At 36.3% G+C, this 22,987-nt stretch overlaps 5 protein-coding genes across 9 annotated transcripts in view; 4 read left to right on the top strand and 1 right to left on the bottom strand.

The window, feature by feature from the left end:
- The first annotated feature begins 137 nt into the window (after positions 1 to 137).
- Positions 138 to 2,985, top strand: LOC111482327 (eukaryotic translation initiation factor 3 subunit I-like). Its single transcript, XM_023128061.1, has 8 exons — positions 138 to 465; positions 562 to 777; positions 1,041 to 1,168; positions 1,879 to 1,998; positions 2,104 to 2,193; positions 2,324 to 2,410; positions 2,494 to 2,573; positions 2,681 to 2,985. The coding sequence occupies exons 1-8, from the start codon at positions 282 to 284 to the stop codon at positions 2,754 to 2,756; spliced, it is 981 nt and encodes a 326-aa protein (XP_022983829.1). The 5' UTR covers positions 138 to 281; the 3' UTR covers positions 2,757 to 2,985.
- A 592-nt stretch (positions 2,986 to 3,577) lies between these two features.
- LOC111482302 (phosphatidylinositol 3,4,5-trisphosphate 3-phosphatase and protein-tyrosine-phosphatase PTEN1-like) lies at positions 3,578 to 8,582 on the top strand. 4 transcript variants are annotated; one of them, XM_023128015.1, is made up of 8 exons: positions 3,578 to 3,937; positions 4,372 to 4,688; positions 5,015 to 5,191; positions 5,909 to 6,022; positions 6,451 to 6,639; positions 6,812 to 7,045; positions 7,713 to 7,814; positions 8,325 to 8,582. In XM_023128015.1, the coding sequence occupies exons 2-8, from the start codon at positions 4,410 to 4,412 to the stop codon at positions 8,475 to 8,477; spliced, it is 1,248 nt and encodes a 415-aa protein (XP_022983783.1). In that variant the 5' UTR covers positions 3,578 to 3,937; positions 4,372 to 4,409; the 3' UTR covers positions 8,478 to 8,582. The 4 variants fall into 4 exon arrangements, with proteins under 4 accessions (XP_022983783.1, XP_022983782.1, XP_022983786.1 ...); XM_023128014.1 differs by having other exon boundaries at positions 4,368 to 4,688; XM_023128018.1 differs by lacking the exon at positions 5,015 to 5,191 and having other exon boundaries at positions 4,368 to 4,688.
- Positions 8,583 to 9,469: 887 nt separating this feature from the next.
- On the top strand, positions 9,470 to 12,170 carry LOC111482368. Its single transcript, XM_023128120.1, has 5 exons — positions 9,470 to 9,598; positions 10,097 to 10,161; positions 10,258 to 10,330; positions 11,072 to 11,137; positions 11,990 to 12,170. Exons 2-5 carry the CDS (start codon positions 10,130 to 10,132, stop codon positions 12,062 to 12,064), a joined length of 246 nt encoding a protein of 81 aa, XP_022983888.1. The 5' UTR covers positions 9,470 to 9,598; positions 10,097 to 10,129; the 3' UTR covers positions 12,065 to 12,170.
- A 526-nt stretch (positions 12,171 to 12,696) lies between these two features.
- On the bottom strand, positions 12,697 to 19,657 carry LOC111482236 (probable ubiquitin conjugation factor E4). Its single transcript, XM_023127926.1, has 16 exons — positions 18,747 to 19,657; positions 18,453 to 18,657; positions 18,075 to 18,226; positions 17,693 to 17,987; positions 17,409 to 17,561; positions 16,036 to 16,239; positions 15,822 to 15,934; positions 15,611 to 15,725; positions 15,116 to 15,205; positions 14,817 to 15,020; positions 14,600 to 14,695; positions 14,381 to 14,503; positions 13,773 to 13,865; positions 13,469 to 13,633; positions 13,153 to 13,242; positions 12,697 to 13,074 (listed from the first exon to the last, which is right to left on the bottom strand). The coding sequence occupies exons 1-16, from the start codon at positions 19,583 to 19,585 to the stop codon at positions 12,889 to 12,891; spliced, it is 3,123 nt and encodes a 1,040-aa protein (XP_022983694.1). The 5' UTR covers positions 19,586 to 19,657; the 3' UTR covers positions 12,697 to 12,888.
- Positions 19,658 to 20,310: 653 nt separating this feature from the next.
- The window catches only part of LOC111482290 (ruvB-like protein 1), a 6,101-nt gene continuing 3,424 nt past the window's right edge, over positions 20,311 to 22,987 (top strand). The window contains exons 1-5 of one of the 2 annotated variants that reach the window (XM_023128001.1): positions 20,311 to 20,567; positions 21,809 to 21,940; positions 22,179 to 22,367; positions 22,490 to 22,621; positions 22,727 to 22,876. In XM_023128001.1, the coding sequence (XP_022983769.1) occupies positions 21,851 to 21,940; positions 22,179 to 22,367; positions 22,490 to 22,621; positions 22,727 to 22,876 (561 nt within the window). In that variant the 5' untranslated portion in view covers positions 20,311 to 20,567; positions 21,809 to 21,850. Of the gene's footprint in view, positions 20,596 to 21,808; positions 21,941 to 22,178; positions 22,368 to 22,489; positions 22,622 to 22,726; positions 22,877 to 22,987 lie in introns of both variants that reach the window. The other variant, XM_023128000.1, reaches the window with a different exon arrangement.

The raw sequence follows: 22,987 nt of genomic DNA, 5'->3' as shown, positions 1-22,987 counted from the left end.
TTACCAAACTGATATCGATCGCCACAGCCCCATTACCCGATATCTCCCAATGTCGCTTGAGGGTTCCTTCAACCAAGCCTTAGTCCACCTGAGGAGTGGTTGCCACGGATTGGAATCGAATAGAATAAATACCGGCCCAAGCCCAAGTCTAATTCCGAAATACACCAACCCTAGCCCCGAATTCCCCCACCCATCCTCCCAATACCACGATCGCCGGCGTCTCACGGCAACCGGCTCTGTCATTTCTACCAACACATTCTAGCTTCAAACTTCATTGAAAAATGCGTCCAATATTGATGAAAGGCCATGAGCGGCCATTGACTTTCCTCAAGTACAATAGGGATGGCGATCTTCTTTTCTCCTGTGCCAAGGATCACAACCCCACCGTCTGGTTCGCTGACAACGGCGAGCGATTGGGGACTTATCGTGGTCATAATGGTGCCGTTTGGTGCTGTGATGTTTCCAGTATGCTTCACCTTCTTATTTTTACCTTGCGTTTATTTGGATTGATAATTCAGGATTCCGAGACTGAACTTGTGTGCTATACTACTTGAATTTCAGGAGATTCAATGCGGCTGATCACTGGAAGCGCGGATCAGACGGCAAAACTGTGGAATGTACAAACTGGTCAGCAACTTTTCTCCTTCAATTTCGACTCACCTGCTAGGGCTGTTGATTTCTCTGTCGGGGATAAGCTTGCCGTTATTACCACCGATCCTTTCATGGAGTTGCCTTCTGCTATTCATGTCAAACGCATTGCCAGAGACCCCTCGGAACGTAAGCTATGTTTTTCTTTCATTTGGTATTTCAGTTTTCCGATCAGTTCTAGATGATACAATTTGTGTAATGTTACTGCACGACTTATTTGAGCTTTATTGGTATTGATGCTTGTTCTCCCTTTTAACAATATAAGCAGGTTTTGAAAGATTTGTTTCAGTGGATATTGCTATATTCAGCTGACTCTGTGATTAAAATGGACATTTAATTTTGGCTCTAAGTGATTTACATATGCTCATTAAACTGTTTCTGATATGCTGCAGAGACTGCTGAATCTGTGCTCGTTCTTAAGGGTCCCCAGGGAAGAATCAATAGAGCTGTTTGGGGGCCTCTAAATAAGACCATTGTGAGTGCAGGCGAAGATGCTGTTATTCGCATTTGGGATTCTGAGGTAATGATTTTGGTACTTGGTGTTTATCAATAGTATATCAATTTTTTATGGCTACTTCCTATCAAAGAATGGCTATTATTCCTTTATAAAAGTATTCTGTAAGTATTTCTTGGGATGTTGGATGTAATCTTTCATATTCTAACTGTTTTGTAGTTTTGAAATGGAAGTTCATAGTACGCAATATTTTCATTTTAAAAAAACTGTGCAATATTACGCACATCTTCAGAAATTAGTAACTACAAGTGGCTTGTTCTTACCATAACTGCAGGTGGGTTAGGCATTGGGAACTTGGACTAATGATGTTGTCCTCCTGGCCAAGTGGCTTGTTCTAACCACAACAGCAGCAATTAATTTTCTTTTCATATGTTAAATTTTCGTTTGGATTTGTATCTCATCTTTGCTAAAAAAAAATTATTTGTGGAAGAAAATTGCAATAACGAAACAAGAACATTTAATATAATGTATGCAAGAAGTAAAATTCTATATATATATATTTGGAATTGAAGTATTTATGTTACACTTAGAGAAATGCTGAAGTAATGGCCAACTGATATTTCTTTCCTATTTGCATCTGTAATCAAGATGTGCGGTTACCAAATCTAATGATTTAACTCCTTGTTTATTGTTCGAGTTCTACTTTTATTTATAGCTTTTTTATGTTTCTTGGTGAATCTGGCTTATTTTCCTCTTGATGTTTGATTGAATTACAGACAGGTAAGCTTTTAAAAGAATCAGACAAGGAGACAGGCCATAAAAAAACAATAACTTCCCTTACAAAATCCTCTGATGGTTCACATTTTATCACTGGTTCTTTGGACAAGTCTGCAAGGGTACTGTACAGATCTCTGATTCTTCAACAACCCCCCTCCCTACCTCCAATATCTGTTTAACATTTTAAAATTTGGTGGTTTAATATTCATTGATTTTAAATTCAGCTGTGGGATATTAGAACGTTGACCCTCATCAAGACGTATGTGACAGAACGCCCAGTCAATGCAGTTACAATGTCTCCACTTCTTGATCATGTATGTATACGTGAATGTCCAAATGTAGCATTGCCAGAGTAAAGTTTCTGACAATGATATTTTGTTTTATGCTCGATTGTCTGGTATGTTGTTAAACGTCTTTGGACTCGATTGGCCTTTTGGGTTTCAGGTGGTGCTTGGTGGTGGTCAGGATGCTTCGGCTGTGACAACAACTGATCATCGTGCAGGAAAGTTCGAAGCAAAATTTTATGACAAGGTGCAACCTCCTGCCATTTTTCTTATTACCTTAAGAGTTACAGAGTTAGTTCGGTTGGTTGATATTTCCCCTTCGTCTTATAGATCCTTCAAGAAGAGATTGGAGGTGTGAAAGGGCATTTTGGACCCATCAATGCTCTGGCTTTCAACCCCGATGGAAAGAGGTATGGTGTATTGCACTGCTGCTTGTATGTGTAAAACAAACTAAATCATTGCATTGATTGGATGGATAATTGATGTGTTGCTTAATATGGATTTGGTGTTCTTGTAGCTTTTCAAGTGGAGGTGAAGATGGTTATGTAAGACTGCATCATTTTGACCCCGATTACTTCAACATCAAGCTGTAAATGATGTGTGTGTGGGAGAGAGGATGATATACTTCTGTTGCTTTTTTGGATGCCACATTGTATTAATTTATAGGCTTGAATTATTGTAGTTGAGAACCCCTTGGCTCTTTAAATTTCTTGCATAACAAATATCTTGGCAGCTATAGCTTCGCCTATGAACTATTTAACCTCAGTGTCAAAGGTTTGCTATGGTGCTGTGATCTCCAATGAATTGTCCATTTTCTTGTTGTTGACCTACACACAAATCTTGCGAAGATCGACACTAAACGATCCAACGTTGTCCCTAAACTAAATCAATTTTGGATGCCCTCTTTAAACATTGGATTGTTTTAAGGTACCTCTCAAGTTTATCGCTGGACGATATTGTCATCTTTAGGTTTTTCCAAGTTCATTGCAAATAGATATTGTCTTTTACTTTTCTAAGTCAACACTAGTCAAATATTGTACTATTTAGACTCTTACAATTTGCATCTAGATATACAAAACACACTTTAGTTATAAATTGAATAATGTTCGATTTATTTTCAATCATATTTCTTTTGTTTTACTTTTTGAGTAATTATATATTTAGTGAGTTAAAGACCAAAAATATTATATAAATTTAAATTATATTAATTTAATGTATAATTACCTAAAGATTAGTAAGATAATCTTAAATTAATATACAAACTAATAAACATCTATATTTGAAATATTCGAGTTATTTAGAACGAATAATTGAAAATAAGAAGGAAAATTAAAAAAAAAAATGCAATAATAAGAGAACCAACATATTGTGAAGGAGTTGTCAATTTGCCGCCAATAGCAACGGTCATGGAAGCTCCCTCCAATTCGTTCCACGTTCCATAACCTCTAACCCCAAGATCATCCAAGTCCTTTGGTGTTTGCCCTACAATGGCGGCCATTTTTCCTCCAAATTTGGGGCTCACAAACTCCACCCGAAACTCCCTCTTCTTCTTCCTACATATCTTTCCCTTCTTAATTCTACCTCCCGCTCCCCATCTTGATCTAATGGACCTCATCTTCACCTCCCGGCCACCTTGAATTCCGCCTCCATTTTGTTTTCAAGCTTTTCTAGGGTACTCCAATTCTCTCATTTTGCACTCTCTTTACGGAATTGGGTGCCCTAGAACTGTCCGCTCTTCGGTTTCATCTGAGGAGCTTATGATCTACCGTTCCTGGTAATCACTTGTTTCCCCCCCTTCTTTTCCCTTCTGATTTTTTATTTTATTTTTGGACTTCTGGTTTGTATGTCTCTGTTTTGCTTGAATTCGTAATGTCGTTGAACGCCTCTCTAGAAATTGGATAAACTAATGCAATGATTTGTTATTTTCATGGAAAAAGATAATTGCAATCGTTAATTTTGCGTAGTTCACAAATCTTTCAGTTTTGTTTCATTTTTCGAGATCTTGTGGAGTGAGGTGATTTATCCTCCAGAAGCGAAGTACAGCAATTCAATTGTCGTTCTTCAATTGTAGAACCTGTAAATGTAACTTCATGAACGAGTAATAAGTGTGAAAATATTGAAATTAACTGTGTTTCGAAAGGGACTCTGAAAGTAGCAGTTGATGCATATCTGCTATTTTGGATCAATAACTGCTTTATTGATAGGTAGCTTACCATCTATGAGGAGGAGCCTGTGATAGTGGTGAAATGGGGATTAAATTTTCCAAGCAAGGTCAGGGGAAGGTTGAAAACCTTAGTTTGCAACACCACCTGATGAATTATCTATCCAAAAAATTTTACATCCGTAACTTGGTATCCAAGCAAAGGAGGCGCATGCTTGTTGCTGGCTATGATCTTGACATGTCATACATTACAGATCATATTCTGGCAATGTCATTCCCTGCGGAACGGATGCGTGCTATGTATCGTAATCCCCTATGGCAGGTTAAGTCCGTATTGGACATGAGGCATCAAGGACATTACAAGGTAAAATTTTGACTGCTTAATTATTGATCATTCGATCTATCATATCTTTTCACTTGATCTTCCTTAGATATCTAGGCTCATATTTTTCCTACCCCTTTCAAGCTATTACTTCTAGACAACCCTTCTGCATGGAAACTGATTTTAGGTTAAAATTGCAGTATGTAATGTAAACATATTCTAATGGAATTTTTTCTTATAACAAGAGCTTATCACTTCCTGTGGAATTATAGCATTTGCATCAAATTTTGTTTCTCTAACTACTCCTAGTTTGTTCCATGCTACATGACTCATGCATCTTGATATATATATTTTTTGGGACAACGCAGATCTATAATCTCTGTATTGAAGAATCATATGATCCATCACATTTTCATGGGCGCGTGGAGTCATTTCCTTTTGATGATAATCATGTTCCACCGCTACAGATGATCAAACTCTTCTGTGAAAATGTCTCTTCATGGATATCATCCCACCCAAAGAATATTGCGGTTATACACTGCATGGTAATTGTGACTTCCTAGACAAGTCTAAAATAGTTGTTATACTGGAATTTCCCCAATTCTTTCATCTTTTTAATTTCCCCAACCCATTTCAATACATTGCATGGTAATTTTGTATTTCTAGTGTGACCAAAATTTTTGTCAGTTGAAATAGTTTGAAGGAAGATTTTGCTTATATGCATAGAAGACAACGTATCTGATTTCTTTGCTCAATCCAAACAAACTGAGCCAGTATCATGAGACATGTAACAGTTTGGTCTAATTTTTCCCTTTGGCAGAAGATTAGATGGGTCTATGATAATCAAATTCAACCAATAAATCAGCTTAGATGTAACAAGCCTATCTTAAAGTTTTGGGGTGAAAGGTCGTTTTATTGCTGCTATTTTTGTTTTGATTTCTTCCACTGCTCAAAAATGGCTATCGTCTATGGGATTACTTTCTTTTGCAGTTAAGGAGAATAAGATCTAAATTAGTTTGCGTTGATTCCTACTTTTAGAGAAGGTTCATTAGATATATTTACTTTAGTATTTGGTGTGGATGAAGGCCATAACATAGCTTGATCAAACTATTGATTGAAAGCCAGGGGACGAGCATGACTGTTGTTTAATTTTTAAGAAATATTCTGGGACAAGAAATCTAAGAAAAACACACCGCCTTATCTAACTTATTTTTATGCTAACTCCTTTTTTTAGTTTCAAATTACTTGTAATTACTGTTCAGGCTGGGAAAGGTCGAACCGGATTAATGGTATGTGCATACTTGGTTTACTGTGGCATGTCAGTGGAGGATGCACTTCACCTGTATGCTCAGAGGCGGACGACCAATAATGAAGGAGTAAGTCGTTTTAGGTACTAGGGTTTAATGGTAGTGTGACATTATTAGATGGATGGATTGAACAGCATAGAACTTTTGATTTAGAAAACCAGGCCTCTTTTGTTATTAATATTGGACTACGATCTAACGTTAGCAATCCTAGACAGAGAGGTAAAACATTGACCTTGCCTCATACTAAATTATTATTGAACCCAAATACTGATGTTGTTGGATTATAAGTTTGATCTTATTGCATTCTTAAGATTTTCTCCCAGTTGTGAGATTATGTTCCAGTTATTTTTCACGATATTTAACACATAAGTTATTGATATGAACTAGAATACATCTCATCATTTAATATGATCTGAACAAAACTAGGAAAAAGAAGTTGTTATGACTTAAGTGTGGTGCTTGGTCATTCACATTGAGTCTTCTTCTAATGTTAACAGGTATCAATTCCAAGCCAACGGCGGTATGTTGGCTACTGGGCAAAGTGCCTTTCCTTTCCAAAGGGGGTTTATAATGGATCTCCTGAGGTGAAGTTGCCCATACCCTGTAGGAGAGAGTTGCAGAGAATTCGTCTTTATGACACAGTTAACACTGAATCAATTTTCTTTGTGGTCTCAGAATTGCAGGAGGTAATTCAAGTCTCTTTGAATTACTTCTCACAGCTTCCGTCATAAGTTGTTAAAATCATATCTCCATTGCCTTTATGGTGATCCTTCATTTGCTAATACAATGAAGGGAACCAGTGATTATATTATCTTCCTCTTTTTTTTACATTAAGACTTTATTTGTTATTATTTGTAGGTTCCTTCTCAGCTATACCGTCCATCTATGGAACGTACTCGGAGTTGTTGCAGACAATTTAAGAGTGGCTATGAGAGCAGTAACAGTCCTCGTTATTTTTTATCTTTTGTTGAAGGCGAAAATGAAGAGAACAAGTCAGAAGTAGAGCCCCATTTTATTGTTCAAATGGATACAGAGTGTTCAGCACTATACCACAAAACCTGCCTTGACTACAATTTTGAGAAGCCTTTACCTGTAAGTAACAAGAAGGCTGCTCTTTCTATGATTATGCTTAACAATCCTTGAACATTCATCAGCTCTTGCACGTAATGTACAAATAACTTGAGAAAAGCAATATTTACTACATCTGGTTTTGTGAGATGTCATGTCGGTTGGAGAGGCATTGAAGAGGCGAACGAAGTATTCCTTATAAGAGTGTGGAAACCTCTCCCAAGTAGATGCCTCTTAAAACCTTGAGGGGAGGCTCAGGAGGGAAAGCCTAGAGAGCACAATATATGTTAGCAGTGTACTTTGAGTTGTTACAAATGATGTCAGAGCCAGACACTGGGTGGTGTGCCAGCGAGGATGTTGGGCCCTAAGGGGGTGGATTGTGAGATCCCACGGTAGTTGGAGAAGGGAACAAAACATTTCTTATATCTGCTAGTAGTGGACTTGAATTGTTACAGGTTTACTACAGTTGTTTTGGAAACTATTCAGTTGGCCTCTGTCAAAATCTAAAATAGAACAAAATCAGTAGGTCTAACATCCTTTTCGAGGAAGCCCTTAATCTCTCAATAGAAAACATGTTTCATCCAGAAGTACTGCTCTCATTAGTAATCTGAAACTCACTCTAAAATTCATTTGTTTACTTTGAATTTTATCTATCCTTTCTTTTGAAAATCTATGTAATTTGACTCAACAGCTAACTGGAGATGTGCGCATCATATTCTACGCAAAGATGTTTGGAGGGCGTCTGTTCTATGCTTGCTTCAACTCAGCTTTCATTAAAAACAGCTTGATACAGGTACTTCTTTGACTCTGATTTTCTACTGCTTCTAAGCTCTTGTTCTGCGCTTGAAAACTGTTATCTCGTACATCATGGTTGCATATCTTAGTCTAAGAAACTTTCAATTTGCACTAAATGCTGTGATAGTTAGTATTCTTACATTCTAGGCTCTCTAAGAAAAAAGAACAAGATTAAGTTACCATTATGATTTTATTGAATCTCTTAAAATGTACATGATGTTACAGAAGGTTGGTAGGTTTCTTAATGTGACAAAAAATGCATAACATGTTTATGTATAAAATGTAGTGAATCAAGAGAAGTTATGAGGGATTTAACTAAACCATATTGATCAAATTGAAACTGATAAAACCATAAGAACCAATCAGATACCCAAACACAAACTATAGGACTAAATGATAATTTGACCAAGGGAATGTGATGGATGACTAAGCTAAGTTTCCCAACATTGAAGAAGTAGGCAAAATGAGAGACTTTTTTTCTCACCCTTGAATTTGATGCATATTGCAGCTAAGGTTGCAGGATTTGGACAAAGTTGGGAAAAAGGGAAGGTCGATTTGTGGTCCATCCTTCTGCTTGGAGTTGGTATTTGGTCCTGCCAATGCAAAACACTCATTTTCGACTTCGTCCGAAGACGAATGCCCTAGATATGATTCATCTTAACTTATATCTCAAAATGTAGACTGATTCTTCTTCTTCGTTCTTTCTTCTTTGTTCTTCCATGTTATCTCTTGTAATCAATCATCTTCTCAGAGAGCAAAAAAAAAATCATTTGTATCTATTGGACTTTGTATTGGTGGAAGGAAGGCATTAGGAAGAACAAACACAAATTTTGTACAAGTTGATAAAGGAAAAAAACAGAAGAACAGAAAGAAAAAAAGAAAAGGGAACGAAAAGAAATGACAATTTTGTATCAACTTACTTTAAGAGAGTTAAAGCATTTACCACAACTTTCTAACAAGTTTGTGGAATGGCAAGTCTCATCGTTCTTTACGAGATATCCATAGACAAAGTGAAGAAGGTCTTGGCAATCAACAAGGATCCAAGTCATGTTCATAAGAAGGCAAACGAACAAAGGCTACAATTTCACCATGGTTTGACTTTCTAAGTGTTTGGAGCCTTTTTTAGACACAATTCTTGAATCAATCTCCTACATTAGCGATGGCAACATTGAATTATTTTGTACTGTAATGAACTATGTTCTACAATTTTATGCAAATATTTCTTATATGTAAATGCGGTGAAAAAAAAAAAATTACTTAGGATTTCTTCTTCATATAGATAGATATAGGATCTATGGAGCAATTACTTAGAAGTACATTTTGTGCAACAGCCCTTCCTATCTGATAGAAAAGGATCCCATGATCCTGAACCGATCTTACCTGGGATTGCAAATCCCAAGTTTGTCATTTTATAACTAATTCATAATTAAAATTTCATTTAATAATTCATATAATTTTATCAAAAGCCTTCCAAGTATCCACATTTACATATAAATTACTAATTCGAATAATTACCACTAAATTCTACAATTTTTATACATTTCTCTAACAATTAATTAATTTGTAACACATTGACATTTCTCTTTAAAAATGTAATTTTTTTTTTTTTTTAAAGTTACATTATTTTAAAAAATTAATTAATTACGATAAATCGGTAGAAATCCATTTGGACCCGAACTATTGAGCGTCTTCTCTCCTTAGTTGCGACGATATCACCGCTGCCGCCGCCGTCGCCGTGGAGTGCCTGCCAGATTTGAGAGGTCAACCTGTTCACAGGCGACAGTGAGTTTCATTTTTTTTCTTAACGCTTTTGCTTCCGCTTTCTCATTCTAATTCACTTAGCCATTAATCAGTTGATATAGGAGATAATTTCGGTGAAAACTGTAGCGTTTCTTGCCTTTTCATATCAGTCAGTTAATTGATTTATTATGTTAATGAAATAGCGACCTCTTACCAGCAATGAGCATCAAGTCGTAGAAGAGTTTTATTCACTATCGCACCATTCTATGTTCTCACCTATTTGAATGTCGGACTGCAATTTTAGTTTCGATCATAACTTCCAGTCCTTGTTTGTATTCTTGTATTTCTAGGGTGCTTTTATGTCAAATTCATTTATTATGTCAAATTTTAGCTTGATTTTTTGTTGCTGGATCGTATTTCATCAAATTCATCAAACCAATCTAAATACATAAGCCCTTTTAAGCTTTGCTAACGTCTACTTGTTCTCAACATTTATAACATCACTGATTTAGGGTGCTTTTTTAAAAAATGAAATCTTAGTTTTGGAACCCGTTGAAGCCTAAACCACTTGGAATGGACCCCAAGCACACAGGAGAGGTTTTGAAGTAAGTTCTTTTCAATTAACTCAGTTGTAACCCCTTTTGTGTATTTGGCTATTGGATGCTGATCAGTGATCATTAACTTCTGATTTTGTGGTGCAGACATTTGGAGAAGCAGGATGAGCTTCTTATGGATGCTTATAGATCAATGTCACATGAACTACATAAACTTCAGGTTTCTTTTCTTTTGCTCTAGATTTCTGATTTATTTGATGAACTTGTATTTCTAATTTAATATTATTTTTGTGTGAGTTCATTCTAATGCAAATGTTTGAGCTGCATTGTACAGCTTTCTAAGGCTTTACCTTTTAGAATACTTTGCAAGAAATCTGACATATTAATGCATATATGATTCCCTTCCCTTGGCTTTATGTATATACCTGATTGGCATCCGTGAATATCTGATTCAGTTAGAGATTTTATTTCATTGACTTTCATTTTTGAAGTTCTCAAGCCTCTAGGACTCTTAACTTGGGTTGTTTTGACTGCTGAATATAGTTCTTTTAGAAGCTACAATTAAAATATTGTTTTCACTAGTATTTCATCAATTTGTATATGCGTTTTTATGACAATTTTGTACTGACAAGAGAATGGGAGGGAGGTTTCCAAACAATATTTAAGTGTGCTTAGTTTTAAATGTAAATCAATTACGTTGCAAGATGGAAGTATTTTCTTTTTGAACCATAGAAACTTACCATTGTTTGCATTATACCTTAGTACCTTGTTATTGCAAGTGAGGGAAAAGGAAGAGTAACTGCAATTCACATATAGAGATGAGTTTTCTTTTAATGCAGTTGGAAATTCAAAATCAATGTAATATTGTTTTGTTGCATTAGTCTGTATAAAGAGAACTCCTGGAATTTTGGGTTACTATTTGAAGGTTGTTCTAAAGTAATTGGAATGCTAATATTTGCAGGTAGAAGAAGAAATGCTCATGCGCAAGTTCTATGAAATAATGTCTGCTCATGGTCTAACAAAGAAGGTAACAATATCCAAATTTCTCTTAATTATTCTTTGGATGCTCTTTTTATGTGGGCAAATAGCTCAAATGCTTAATAAATCTGATTTAATTCTGATCTACCTTAAGAACTGGACTGGCTGGAATAAATGGCTTAGGTGTTACTAATAACACCAGGTTCCTTTGGCAGTTGGGCTGTTAAGAAGCAGTGCAAGCTTGCAAGTTGCCACTAACTGTACCTTTGACTAAACTAGGTCTCTTATAACTTACCAGGCCTGGCTAAGCAATTAAGTATTAAGGAGATTCTCAAATGTTAAGACCAGATGCTTTCTCAAATAGTGTGATGAAAGTAGGGAGATCCTCGTTTATGTGCAAACGACAAGTGATTTATGGCCAAGTGAAGAGTTATCAATATTTATGGATTTTGTAAATCCTTTCAAGGCTCCATTGTTCATCATCCTACTTGGACAACTTATCTTGTCGAAAAGTCCCTCATGGATGCACTTAAATCATTGTGTGAAAAACCTAAGTTTCTTTCGATCTTTTAACGAAACTGTAAGGAACGCTCAAGTTTGATGAATTTGACACATATGTTGGATTAAAATACGAAACTTAAACATTTCTGCTTTCGGTCCATTTTGGAGTCAAATTCTATAGGTTTAACATTGAAACTTTTTTCCCTTAGACCGGGGGAAAAGCTTCAATCAGATTACAATCGCTACAATTAAATTACAATCAAATTAACTGTTCTAACTTTAAGAAAGTCGCCCACTAATTACTAAAGATGCCCCGAATGACGTTCTTAATAACTCTTAACATATTCTTATCTTCCACTTGTTGACTTTGTTAAACATGTAATTTGTTTGTGCTTTGCAGAGTGAAGATGGTCATGATAGTTGTAGCGGCGAAAGGAATGCGTTAGCATCTATTACTGATAGTAAATTGGACTAGATGTAATTACTCCTTTTTGTACATTAATGACTCTTGTATTCTCTAAACGAAACCTATCACTTTGCCGGGACATTAATAATGCATCAACCTAGCAAAATTAATAATACATTATAATATGATTTATAAACTAGAATATTTGAGCTAACTGCTGACTGAATTACAACATATTTGAGTCACATATTTGGAGGTTCAAATCTCCCTCTAGGATGGTACCTTGTATGCTCCCATATGCTCCCAATTTTCAACGACTCAAAACTCATATGGGGTACCATCCAGATAATAGAAACCATTAAAAGTTGACTGACTTACAACATGTTCGGAGGTTCGAATCTCCCACTCATTCGGATGTATCTTGTATGCTGTATGCTATCAATTTTCAACGTCTCAAAACTCATACGAGGTACCATCTAGATAATAGAAACCATTAAAATTTCTAACTTTTGATTTCCTGATTAGTTACAATCTTTATTTTATTATGAACTAACCGCTGACTGACTTACAATATGTTCGAAAGGTTCGAATCTCCCACTCATTCAGATGGTACCCCATATTCTCCCAATTTTCAATATCTCAAAACTCATACAAGGTACCATCCAGATAATAGAAACCATTAAAATTTCTAAATTTCTCACTTTTGCTTTCCTTAAGTTACCATCTTTATTTTTAAATATTACAACTTACAAGGTTAGGCAGCCTATGTACTAAATAGTGCCCAATGAAAATATTCTTAATCAGCTTTACAGCATTGATCAAATATAAATATCTTTTGAAATGTTACGTTCCCAAACCATAAGATAACAAAGCGATTAAGTAATTTCTCAACGTTAATCAATCAACATCTCTCCGTTTGTGGGTTGGATGGTTGTCTTGCTGCTCTGCATAGCAACCCCTCCTCCGTCCAGTTGCTTCTTCAGTTCCTGTGACCTGATAAATTCTTTGATTCTTGCTTTCAGTTCTTCGTTCGGTATTAGCATGTCTGCTGTCAGATGAGACCGGTTGAAGGGATCGGTCTGCAAATCATGTAGAGTTTAGCCAAAAAAAAACTGGACATTTGTTTCGACATTACTTAAAGAAAATGGAAGTCTTACGCTGTCGCTGAGGAGATGTCTTTGAATGACGGGTCTGTCGACCGTGATCCTTGAAGAAGGTAAGATCACAGGGTCCTTCATTAAAGTGTACTACACAAGGAGAAAAATGAGCTTTAACTGGTTGTCCCCAACATAGTATAAGTTTCGTTTTTTTAAGCTTCAAATATGTATCTGATCAAAACCATTCCATTTTTTATGCACACACCAAAAGCTTTTTTTGCTCAGTAATCATACATAATGAAATCAATAACTCAGTGACCCGAAAGAGTGATTGAAACCCACAACTTAAACATTCAATGAGTGGAGTAAAACGTACTTGGATTGGGTCGAGGAACTCGTCCGGTATATCTCCTAGAGTAGCTTCAGCATCCATTGCCTCAGAAGCTGCATCCTTGGCTTTGTTACCAAGAGCAATAAACTCCTGTATGATCCTACCATCCTCTCCAATTCGCCTAAGTACAACTGCTGCAGCATTGAACAACTGGAGAAAGCAACAAAATTCAGGTAGATGAGATGAACACATTGGAGTTTAGTTATACTAGGAGGTTTTTTCTTTTCCTTCTAGCTCAATGGGATTATCTTCTCAAAGGACTGTCACAAAGTTGGAGTAAATAAATTACCTGCTCATTGTACGATCGCCCGTCCTTCGAAATGGCAGCTGGGAAAATATTATCTGTATCACCTCTTGCCAGATGAACATACATGTGAACAATCTTCAAAACCAAACGAAATATGTCAAGACACGGCATGAACAACCCAAATTATGACAATAACTGCCAATTCTAAGAGCCCTAAATATATCTGCGGTATTAGCAGGCGTATCATATTATTTCATTATAGTAAACAGAAGGGAAAGAAACTAAAACTTGGCCTAGAAAAGTGAAAATGACACATCAACCTTGACCAAGGACATCTATGATCCAGAATTATAATATACATCATAGGGCATCAACTCTCTATTTCTCAATGCCTCAACTCTGCATTTGGCCTAAATATGGAGAATGAGGATGCATGCTTATATTCCTGCTTTAGGTAACAAACATTAAATAGCTAATCTTAGCCGTGATATTGGATTCAATAAGAGTTTGATTACTTTTCCCCCACATGATTACATGAAACAAATTAATCCAGTCATGCCACTACTCCCTCAAGTACAGACACAGATTACAAGACAAAACATTCAAATCTATTTACTAGTTACCTATAATAATAGAAACTGGAATCTAACCTGCTTGAGCAACTCTTTAGGACGGAATTCGTACTTTTCGGGGTCTTTCAGACTAAGAGATCTTCGTTGAGGACCAACAAGTTGCAGGAGAAAATAATTAAGCATGCTGGCCACCCTTTCGACCTGTAAGGAAAATTGGAATGTAAGATTACCAAATGTGATCAATACAAGAGGAATTATAGCTTCGAAAGGATTCTCCACGCAACAGTGTGATAGTACCATCTCTGGAAGTAGGAAAGGAGCTGTGATTTGCTCTGACGTAAATGCCAGCATACTCACATCCTCATTTGCTAATTTCATATCAATTCGGATGATCTGAGAATAACGAATAAAGTTGGACCAAGCAGATACTCAAAATTCAAGATCAATATCAAGGCTTTGAGAGTAATTTACAACAGTTCACAAGGTGCATTCATAGAAGGGCCACCAAACCAACATTTTCTTGGGAGTGAAACAGCCGAGTTCTCTCCTGCCTCTCTTGAGCAGGTCGCTGTTCCCATTCTGCGGTATTTGACATTTCAGCTTCAAGCTCTTTAAGTTCGAGAATCTTATTAAGGCTTTCATCAAGAAGATATATGCTATCATTGATTAGGAAGTTCAAGAAATTCAAGTAAACACCCTTCTCCTCTTCCTTGGCAATCTGGAATGAAAAATTAAGGGAAATGCCATGTAAAGATAGAGCCATGATGGCGATCAATCGAGAGATCACACAGAGGAAAAGGAAGCAAATGTTACCATTCTCCAAGCACTGCGATGACTTGGAACCTGCCATAGATATTCGAGAAGTTCTGCAATATTATGACGGATGTTGAACTTGTCATAAAACTGCACCAGAGTAAAGAAGACCAGTTAGCAAGCAGCATTGAGAATTTCCAACTCATCAAAATTGGAACAGGCGAAGCAATAACTCAAAATGTCAATTTGAGAGGATATCACAGCATTAACATAATATGCAACATGTTTCCTAGCTCATTTTAAGATATTGAACAAGAGGGGCAGCTTATTTTGTTCTTTTTCTATATTTGTCGTTTTTGTTATTGCTTTGCATCCATTCTAATATCCTGCAGGATCAGCATTGAGCTTGATAAAAGCTTCAAGCATTCATAGAATAATTATTGAAAGGTTAATAGGGATACTGAAACACATGGAAAAAGAAGATGAGCACTCTCTGTGAATAGAACAATTGCCTTCACCTTCCACATTTAAGAAAGCAGTTCAACCGGGCTGTACCTGTGTATGTGAACCAGTGAACTCAATGTCCACGTAAAGCTTTAGAAGATTCCTAACAAGATATTCAAGCGACAGTTGGTGGCCTTCAAATAATGTTGCTGTTACAGATGCACCACTGCACGTAAACAAGAACCACATACTCAACTTCAAAATGAGTATGGAAATAATAACAAATAATCAATGTATGTACATATCATGTACGTAAAATCACCTTCTACGAGGAATCCAGCAGTTCAGAACTTCGACCATCTTTGCTCTTAAGTAAGGATTTCTTATATACTCTGGGCTTGCCATAAACATAATAATGAAGTTCATAAAATCATCCTGTCAAAATGAAAACAAAATATCAAAGGTTTTCACACAGCAGAGTAGATGCGCAGCATTTAAAGAATCGAAAGAATCGACTAGGATCAGTTAAGAGTTACCAAATTGATTCCATCCAAAGCTTTTGGAATCCGAGAAGCAAATATAAGCAATTCCATTGCATCTTCCACGAAATGTTCTGGCATGGATGCAAATTCCATTGGGCAAGTTGATGGAAGAGGCATTTTAAATCCACCAACCAAACCAACTAACCAGACAACCATCAATCGATAGAAAGTAAGAGCTTGTTGGATTAGTGTCCCATCCTACAAAGAGGACAGAAATAACCACCATGGTTTGTAACACTCGGTTTCAAAGATAGATTCAACTGATGTAACCAAAAATCAACCACAATGAAGTTCATAACAGATAAAATCATATTTTACTGCATGAACAAAGATCAAATTTTTTGGTGCAAGTACCATCTTTAAGGAAACTGCAGATGTGCACAATAAGAACTTCCAATAGATGAGGAAGGTTGAGGGTATGGATCAAATAAACGAAGGGTGAACTTGTAGTTTTTATAGCATCAATTCAATTCACTAATTGCAATCAACTCATTAGATTAAAAGAGAGAGAAAAAAAAAAAAGAAAGAATGAAGATCTCAAAAGCTCAAAAATCATAAAGATAAAAAAGAATGAAAGCTTCCAAGTTAAAACAACGTGAGCCAACACTAGTAATTATCGTTGGTCTCCTACTGCCCATGAGAGGCTTCGAACTTGTAGCAAATTCTATGAGTAAAAAATGGTATAAACTGTCTCCAAGTTCATATCATTACAGCGAGCAATCAATCATTAAGTTCCAATGCCACATTCCCCTACCTAAAACTGGACTTAGCAAAAACTTACTAGGCATGGAAAGTAAAGAAAATTTTCGTTCCTTTAACCTATGAATCGATTTATTGAACCTTTCATTTCATCCAATTGAACCCTATACTCAAATGGTTGGTGAAGTTGATACGCTCGACCACTCACGTTTTATTTTTTAGACAATTTATGACTCTGATGAGGAATCAATCCAAGGGAAAACTGTGATACCAAATGATAGGGAATCAACCCAAAGGAAAGCTCTGATACCAAAATGATAAGGAATCGCTACAAGGAAAGTAAGATTCAAACTACCTTGTTGATCAAATATCTCAAAACAAGAATACTTGATTAAGATTCGAATCACTCCACAATTTAATTACAAAACATACAATTCTTGAGCAATTGTTGAGCTTTTTAGTTGAGTTCGCATGATTTATTGGTTGGTTCCTTGAGCAATTTTCTAATTTAGTTTCAAATACTAATTTTACCACTAATTCAAGTTTAAAGTTAAAATGATTCACTTAGCCAAGTAAAGGGGAAATATGTAATTTTTATCTTTTTCCAAAATTTAATTACAAAACATACAATAACACAATTCAAAGAGAAGAGTGACGCAGAAATATACCCTCAGTATTTGAGCTTCATAACAAAGCTTTTCCTGTGAGTACAACTCTATTTCCTTCTCAAGGCGAGCTATATCAATTTCAAGTTGTGGGGCGGGCCCTTGTCCTTGCATGGCTTTGAGTGTGGACAATGTATCTTCACACCTAGATATATCCTGGACAAAATTTACTTCATTTGAGAAGGTCCATCACACGGGATAAATGAAGGAAACAAATGAAAATAAATTCTTAACCAAAAAAAATCAGAAAATTGCATGTGGCACACCAATGCATGATTCATAGCTACCTGTACTAAATGTTTGAAGTCTGAAAATGCTTTTAACAAGCCCAAATTCAGCACCCTTGCAGTCATAAAGAAGCACTCACATATGAAAGGGTACCTAGTTTTATCACTACTCGATCTTGCCTTTGCAGTAGAAGATCCAGTAGTAGCATTACTGCCAGAACTGGAAGCTTCTTGGGATTGCAGCAGGCGACTTTCACTGTTGCTGAACTGCCCGGAGTTATCAGTATTCAACTGAGTACCATTATTAATCCACTCGGTAACTTCTTCCGACGAAGCATGTAGAGCAGTTAATCCTCTGACAGTTACACAACCACATTTAAGAAAAATCGTACTGGGTATAATTATCAATAACAAGATCAGCAAGAAAACAAAAGCCACTCACCTTAGCTCCAAGCGGTTACCATAACATACATATTTTGGATCAATTTTATCCCTTTTAGTCAAGTTTGCATCTAGAAATGGCTCACAGAGACGTAGCATGATGGCACTGAGATTAACAAACATCCCCGAACTTGCACAGGAGAGAGGATCAACCTACGAAAAGAAAATACATTGCATCGATTGTTAAAGTGGAAAAGAGGCTTTACCATTCATCAATATTCCTCTACAGTCACCAAAGAAGCAGATAAAAATAATAAATCAACCTTTGAACTTGAAATTCAATCATTCTTTTGAAATCAAAATATTGAATATGGCTACACGTTGACAATAATCAAACTCGTGGTGTACAGCAGACATCACTGAACTCATACAAAAGTACCTGTATATGAGCCCTTGATGAGTTTCTATTTATCACCTCTGCAAGATACTCGAGAACATTTTCACGGGTCTCTGTGTTCTTAAGAAGGGAGAGAAGAACTTCCGCGAGGCCATCATATAAGCTATTCATGACAGTTTTAATTGTAGTGAATGAAGAAAGTAAATCAGTTGGTCTACGAGTGGATGCTTCTGAAAAGCACTGTTGCCTGAAGTTCCCAACAAGAGATTCACTGGTGAGAGCAGAAACAATGTATACAAATAAACAAAACCTCAAAACACATTAATTAACACTCACCCAACATCAGGTTGGCTCTTAAAAATGGCATGGTCAGGCAGAGCACTGACATGGAAGAAATGCCCCAAAATGCTTGTCATCTCAATGACACGCCCATTGGAATATTTTCCGGTGGGAATCCACCAAGGGTGATTTACAAGAGATTTAGCACCAACAGGAAAACTGACCAGAAACCTAAGTGCCCTTAAAGGCTGCTGGAAGTTCCCAAGAGCCGAAACTTTAAGGACACTACCCCTTAAATCCTCATACAACCCCTTCAAGATAGGGTCTAATGTATCAAAATCTGAGTCACGTAGAAACTCCTCCAAGAAACCAGGAGGGCACTGAAGACCACCAACACTGCTAGTAGACCCAAATCCATCCACGGAGCTCCCAACCTCAGAGAAAACTAACGGAAGCAAAGGCGAAGTGTTGGACTCAGCACCCAAATCCCCACCCGAAAACAATTCAGGATTTCCCAAATGAATCCTACAATACGAAATCGCCAACTTCTTGGCTTGCTTTAGCGCAATTTCAATATCAGAGCGCAAATTCTTATCCTTCATAGAAGCGATTTTCTTACTCTCGTCGTGAGCTCGACGGTAGCAACCGATTAGGTACTGAAAAGGAGGCTCTGCGGATGGAAAATTTCCGGAAAGGCGATCGATTATGAGGCGCTCCATCACATCTCTTGAAATCCTCAATTGCTTGCTCTCGCTAAGGAGTTCGGCGGCGGTTTGCTCGAGATAGACGATCCGAGAATCGGAATCGGAAGAACCGGTGAGAGAGACAAGGAAGACCTTACGAAGAATAATGTCTTCAACCTCCTCAGGTGACCTTTGAGGTTTTGAGGTCGCCATTAGAGTTGAGTAAACGGAGGCCGGAGATCAAAGGACTGAACTTTCTGTCAATGCAAAGAGAAGAGAAGACGGTATATAAGGAAAGGATGGACGTCCCACTTATCGTCGTCCTAATTTCTCTAATAATGTTGTTTAAATTAAAATAATAATAATAATAATTAAGGATAGGTTTTATCCAAATAATATAAATATTGTGAATAAAATAAATTATTATATAAATAAGTGCAAACTATTTACGAGTTATTTTTAACGTAGCCGCTGATGTGTATGCCAATGAAGTTCACAATCTCTGTTAATATATTTATTAATTAATTAATTTTTGTCATTCGTTTATAGTTAGATATGAGACAGTGTAACAATATGAATGGTGTGACCTCACATTAATGGAATGGGAGAACAAAACATTTTTTATAATGATATGAAACCTCTCTCCAGATAAATTAGCAGTGAGTTTGGACTATTACAGTGTATGTGAAAGAACACTGTCTTTCTAATTTTTATAATTTCATCGGAGTTTTTTAAATTTTACCCACAAGTTCTCCCGTTAATTTTTTAATATTAAAATTTTATGTTTTTTAAGAATAAAATTTAAAATTTAATAAGTATTTTTTTTTTAACATGAGGGATATAATTGAAATTAATTAAAGATGGAGTATTTTCATAATTAAGCATATTTTATATTTTCAGCGGTCTCTCTTTCTTTTACTATTTTGTTATTTTTTGAGCGATCCAGCCTTCTTTTTCGTCTAAACCCTACTTCTTCCTTCACCTTCAGTCACCCTCCCTCCCATTACCCGCCACTGCACCCCGCCCCCTTCGCACCTGTCCGACGCAGTCTGAGCGGCTACCGTCGCACGCTGTAATCTCAGCTGCTGCAGTCTCAGCCTCTCGACGAACTCTCCGCCGCTCCCTCTCTCGCTCGCCTCTCCGAGCAACCAGAGTCACTCATCATCATCTCTGCGGTTTGTTTTTCTCAGAAACGGTGATTCTTCCTCTAACCCACGAAGTTGGTGAGATTGCACCGCCGCTCATTTTTCAAACCCCCTAGGTTTTTGTTTTTTGTTTCGTTGATTTTTGTTGATTTACTCTGTTCACCAACGAAGAAGAAAGTTAGAAGGAGCAAAACTTTTATTTTGTTGAGTAAATAAAAAAAAAAATGTATTATTCTTATCCGAATTACTAGATTGAAAGAAAAAATATGATTTAGAAGTTGAAGAAAGCGTATAAAATAACTCACCCCTTATGTAGTCTGATTGGCTACAGAAAATTTATTGGAATAAAAACTGTATTGAAAAGATTGAAATTATTATAATCAGTTTTGAAAAAAAAAAAAAACAGCAAAATACACGAACAAACAAAATACAAAATTAACACGAAGTTTGCTTGAATATGTTTGAGGTTACTTAAACATAGAAGAACTATCTATGGATATGAACTGAATGGGTATTTTTTCTAGTGTATTCCTTTAATTTTTATGTTAGCTGTTTGTCTAATGCTTTTGAGATCCTCCAAACCAGAGGGGCAAAAACTCAGCCTTGCCCAACCCAATCTTCATAGTTTCAGGTCGGGCTCAGTGAAAGTTCTGGTTTGAGATTATTGGGCGAGTTTCGGATGATTTTGAAGAATGTGGTTATATGTGAAAGAAGCACTAATTGAGTACTTCTACTTCTAGCATTTTAAGCATATTTTAGCGGATTTTAACTAACCAGACTCGTAAATTTTGGGAAGTGTTTTTAATTGACTTAAAGTCAAAACCCGTCTTTTCCCCATTGTTAGATGTAGAATTTTGGCAGCTATTAGTAGGGTTTCAGATATATTTGTGTAGTTTGTGGTATCTATTTAGTCCAAATAGTATCTGTTGCAACTCAATTATACTCCGTATAAACAATGGTTGATTTGCATGAAGGTTATATATTGGTAAGTTTTCGAAGTTGGTAACCTAGATTTAATTTTCTTACTGAGTAGATTAATCATATAGTATTGTATCATTCGCCTGTTAACACATACTAAACATTATTAGTAGCTGATTTGGATTACTTAAGTGAAAGATATAGTAAAGAATAGATATAAATAAGAAAAGGTAAAAAAAATAAAACTAAGGGCATTATTAGAATAACTTACAATTTGGATACATTCCACTCATCCAACTATTCACAGCTATCTGTACCATTTTTTCTTGTCAACATGGTAATCTTAGATTATCAAATATATCCTCATTCTCAGGCTCCTTATATTTTGAGCATCAGAGATTCCTTGTAAGCCAAAATGGACAAGATGAAGATAGAAGAGGTTCAATCAACCTCTAAGAAGCAGCGGGTAGCCACTCACACTCACATTAAAGGCCTTGGTCTTGAGGTATCTCACTTTAACTTTACACTAAATAGTAAATAATCATTGTTATTTGGTCTTAAAATTACTTTTAGACGAATAGAAAATTGTTACGTTCCATGTTTTAGCTTGTGTTTGATATATTACATTTACTTTCTTTGCAATTTTTGTATTAACTTTCCTCTCTTGGAGCTTCAGGGCTTGGTTGTTGCCCCCTCTGTGCTTCAAATCTCTTCTCTAACTCTCTCTTAATTTTCCACTGTAGGCCTCAGGAAAGGCAATGCCACTAGCTTCAGGTTTTGTGGGTCAATCAGAAGCAAGAGAAGCATCAGGGCTTGTTGTTGATATGATACGGCAGAAGAAAATGGCTGGCCGAGCACTTCTTCTAGCTGGACCTCCAGGTACCGGAAAGACTGCACTTGCACTTGGAATATCACAGGAGCTAGGAAGCAAGGTCCTTCTGATTTCCCTTCCATTACCACTCCTTGAAAGGCCCCAAAAATTATTTCAGTGTTGACTTTAAAAGTTCGGCAGTTTTTGGTTTAGAAAATATACTTACTTTATTATCATGGACAGGTTCCCTTTTGTCCAATGGTTGGGTCTGAAGTATACTCATATGAAGTGAAGAAAACTGAGGTTTTGATGGAAAATTTCCGACGATCTATTGGTCTGCGAATCAAGGAAAATAAAGAGGTCTATGAGGGAGAGGTAATTGCCTTGTGCTTACACCATATGAATCTTTAATTGTTGTTGTGGATAAGTACTACAAACTTTTTAATTTGTAGTGGTGTTGATATGATGTATCTTTCCTAGGTGACAGAACTTTCACCCGAAGAAACAGAGAGTGTGACCGGTGGCTATGGTAAAAGCATAAGCCATGTTATCATTGGTTTAAAGACTATTAAAGGAACAAAGCAACTAAAATTGGATCCGACCATCTATGATGCCTTAATTAAAGAGAAGGTGACATTTTTCTAATTTATTGTTTCTTGTTTCTCTCTCTCTCTCTCTTTTTTTTTTTTTTTTTTTTTTTTTTTTTTTTTTTTTTTTTTTTTTTTTTTTTTTTTTTTTTTT

This window comes from Cucurbita maxima, unplaced genomic scaffold (assembly GCF_002738345.1).
Source record: "Cucurbita maxima cultivar Rimu unplaced genomic scaffold, Cmax_1.0 Cma_Scf00007, whole genome shotgun sequence".
Taxonomy (NCBI): Eukaryota; Viridiplantae; Streptophyta; class Magnoliopsida; order Cucurbitales; family Cucurbitaceae; genus Cucurbita; species Cucurbita maxima.
Note: the sequence above shows the minus strand (reverse complement) of the source record. Positions and strands in the feature narration are given on the sequence as shown.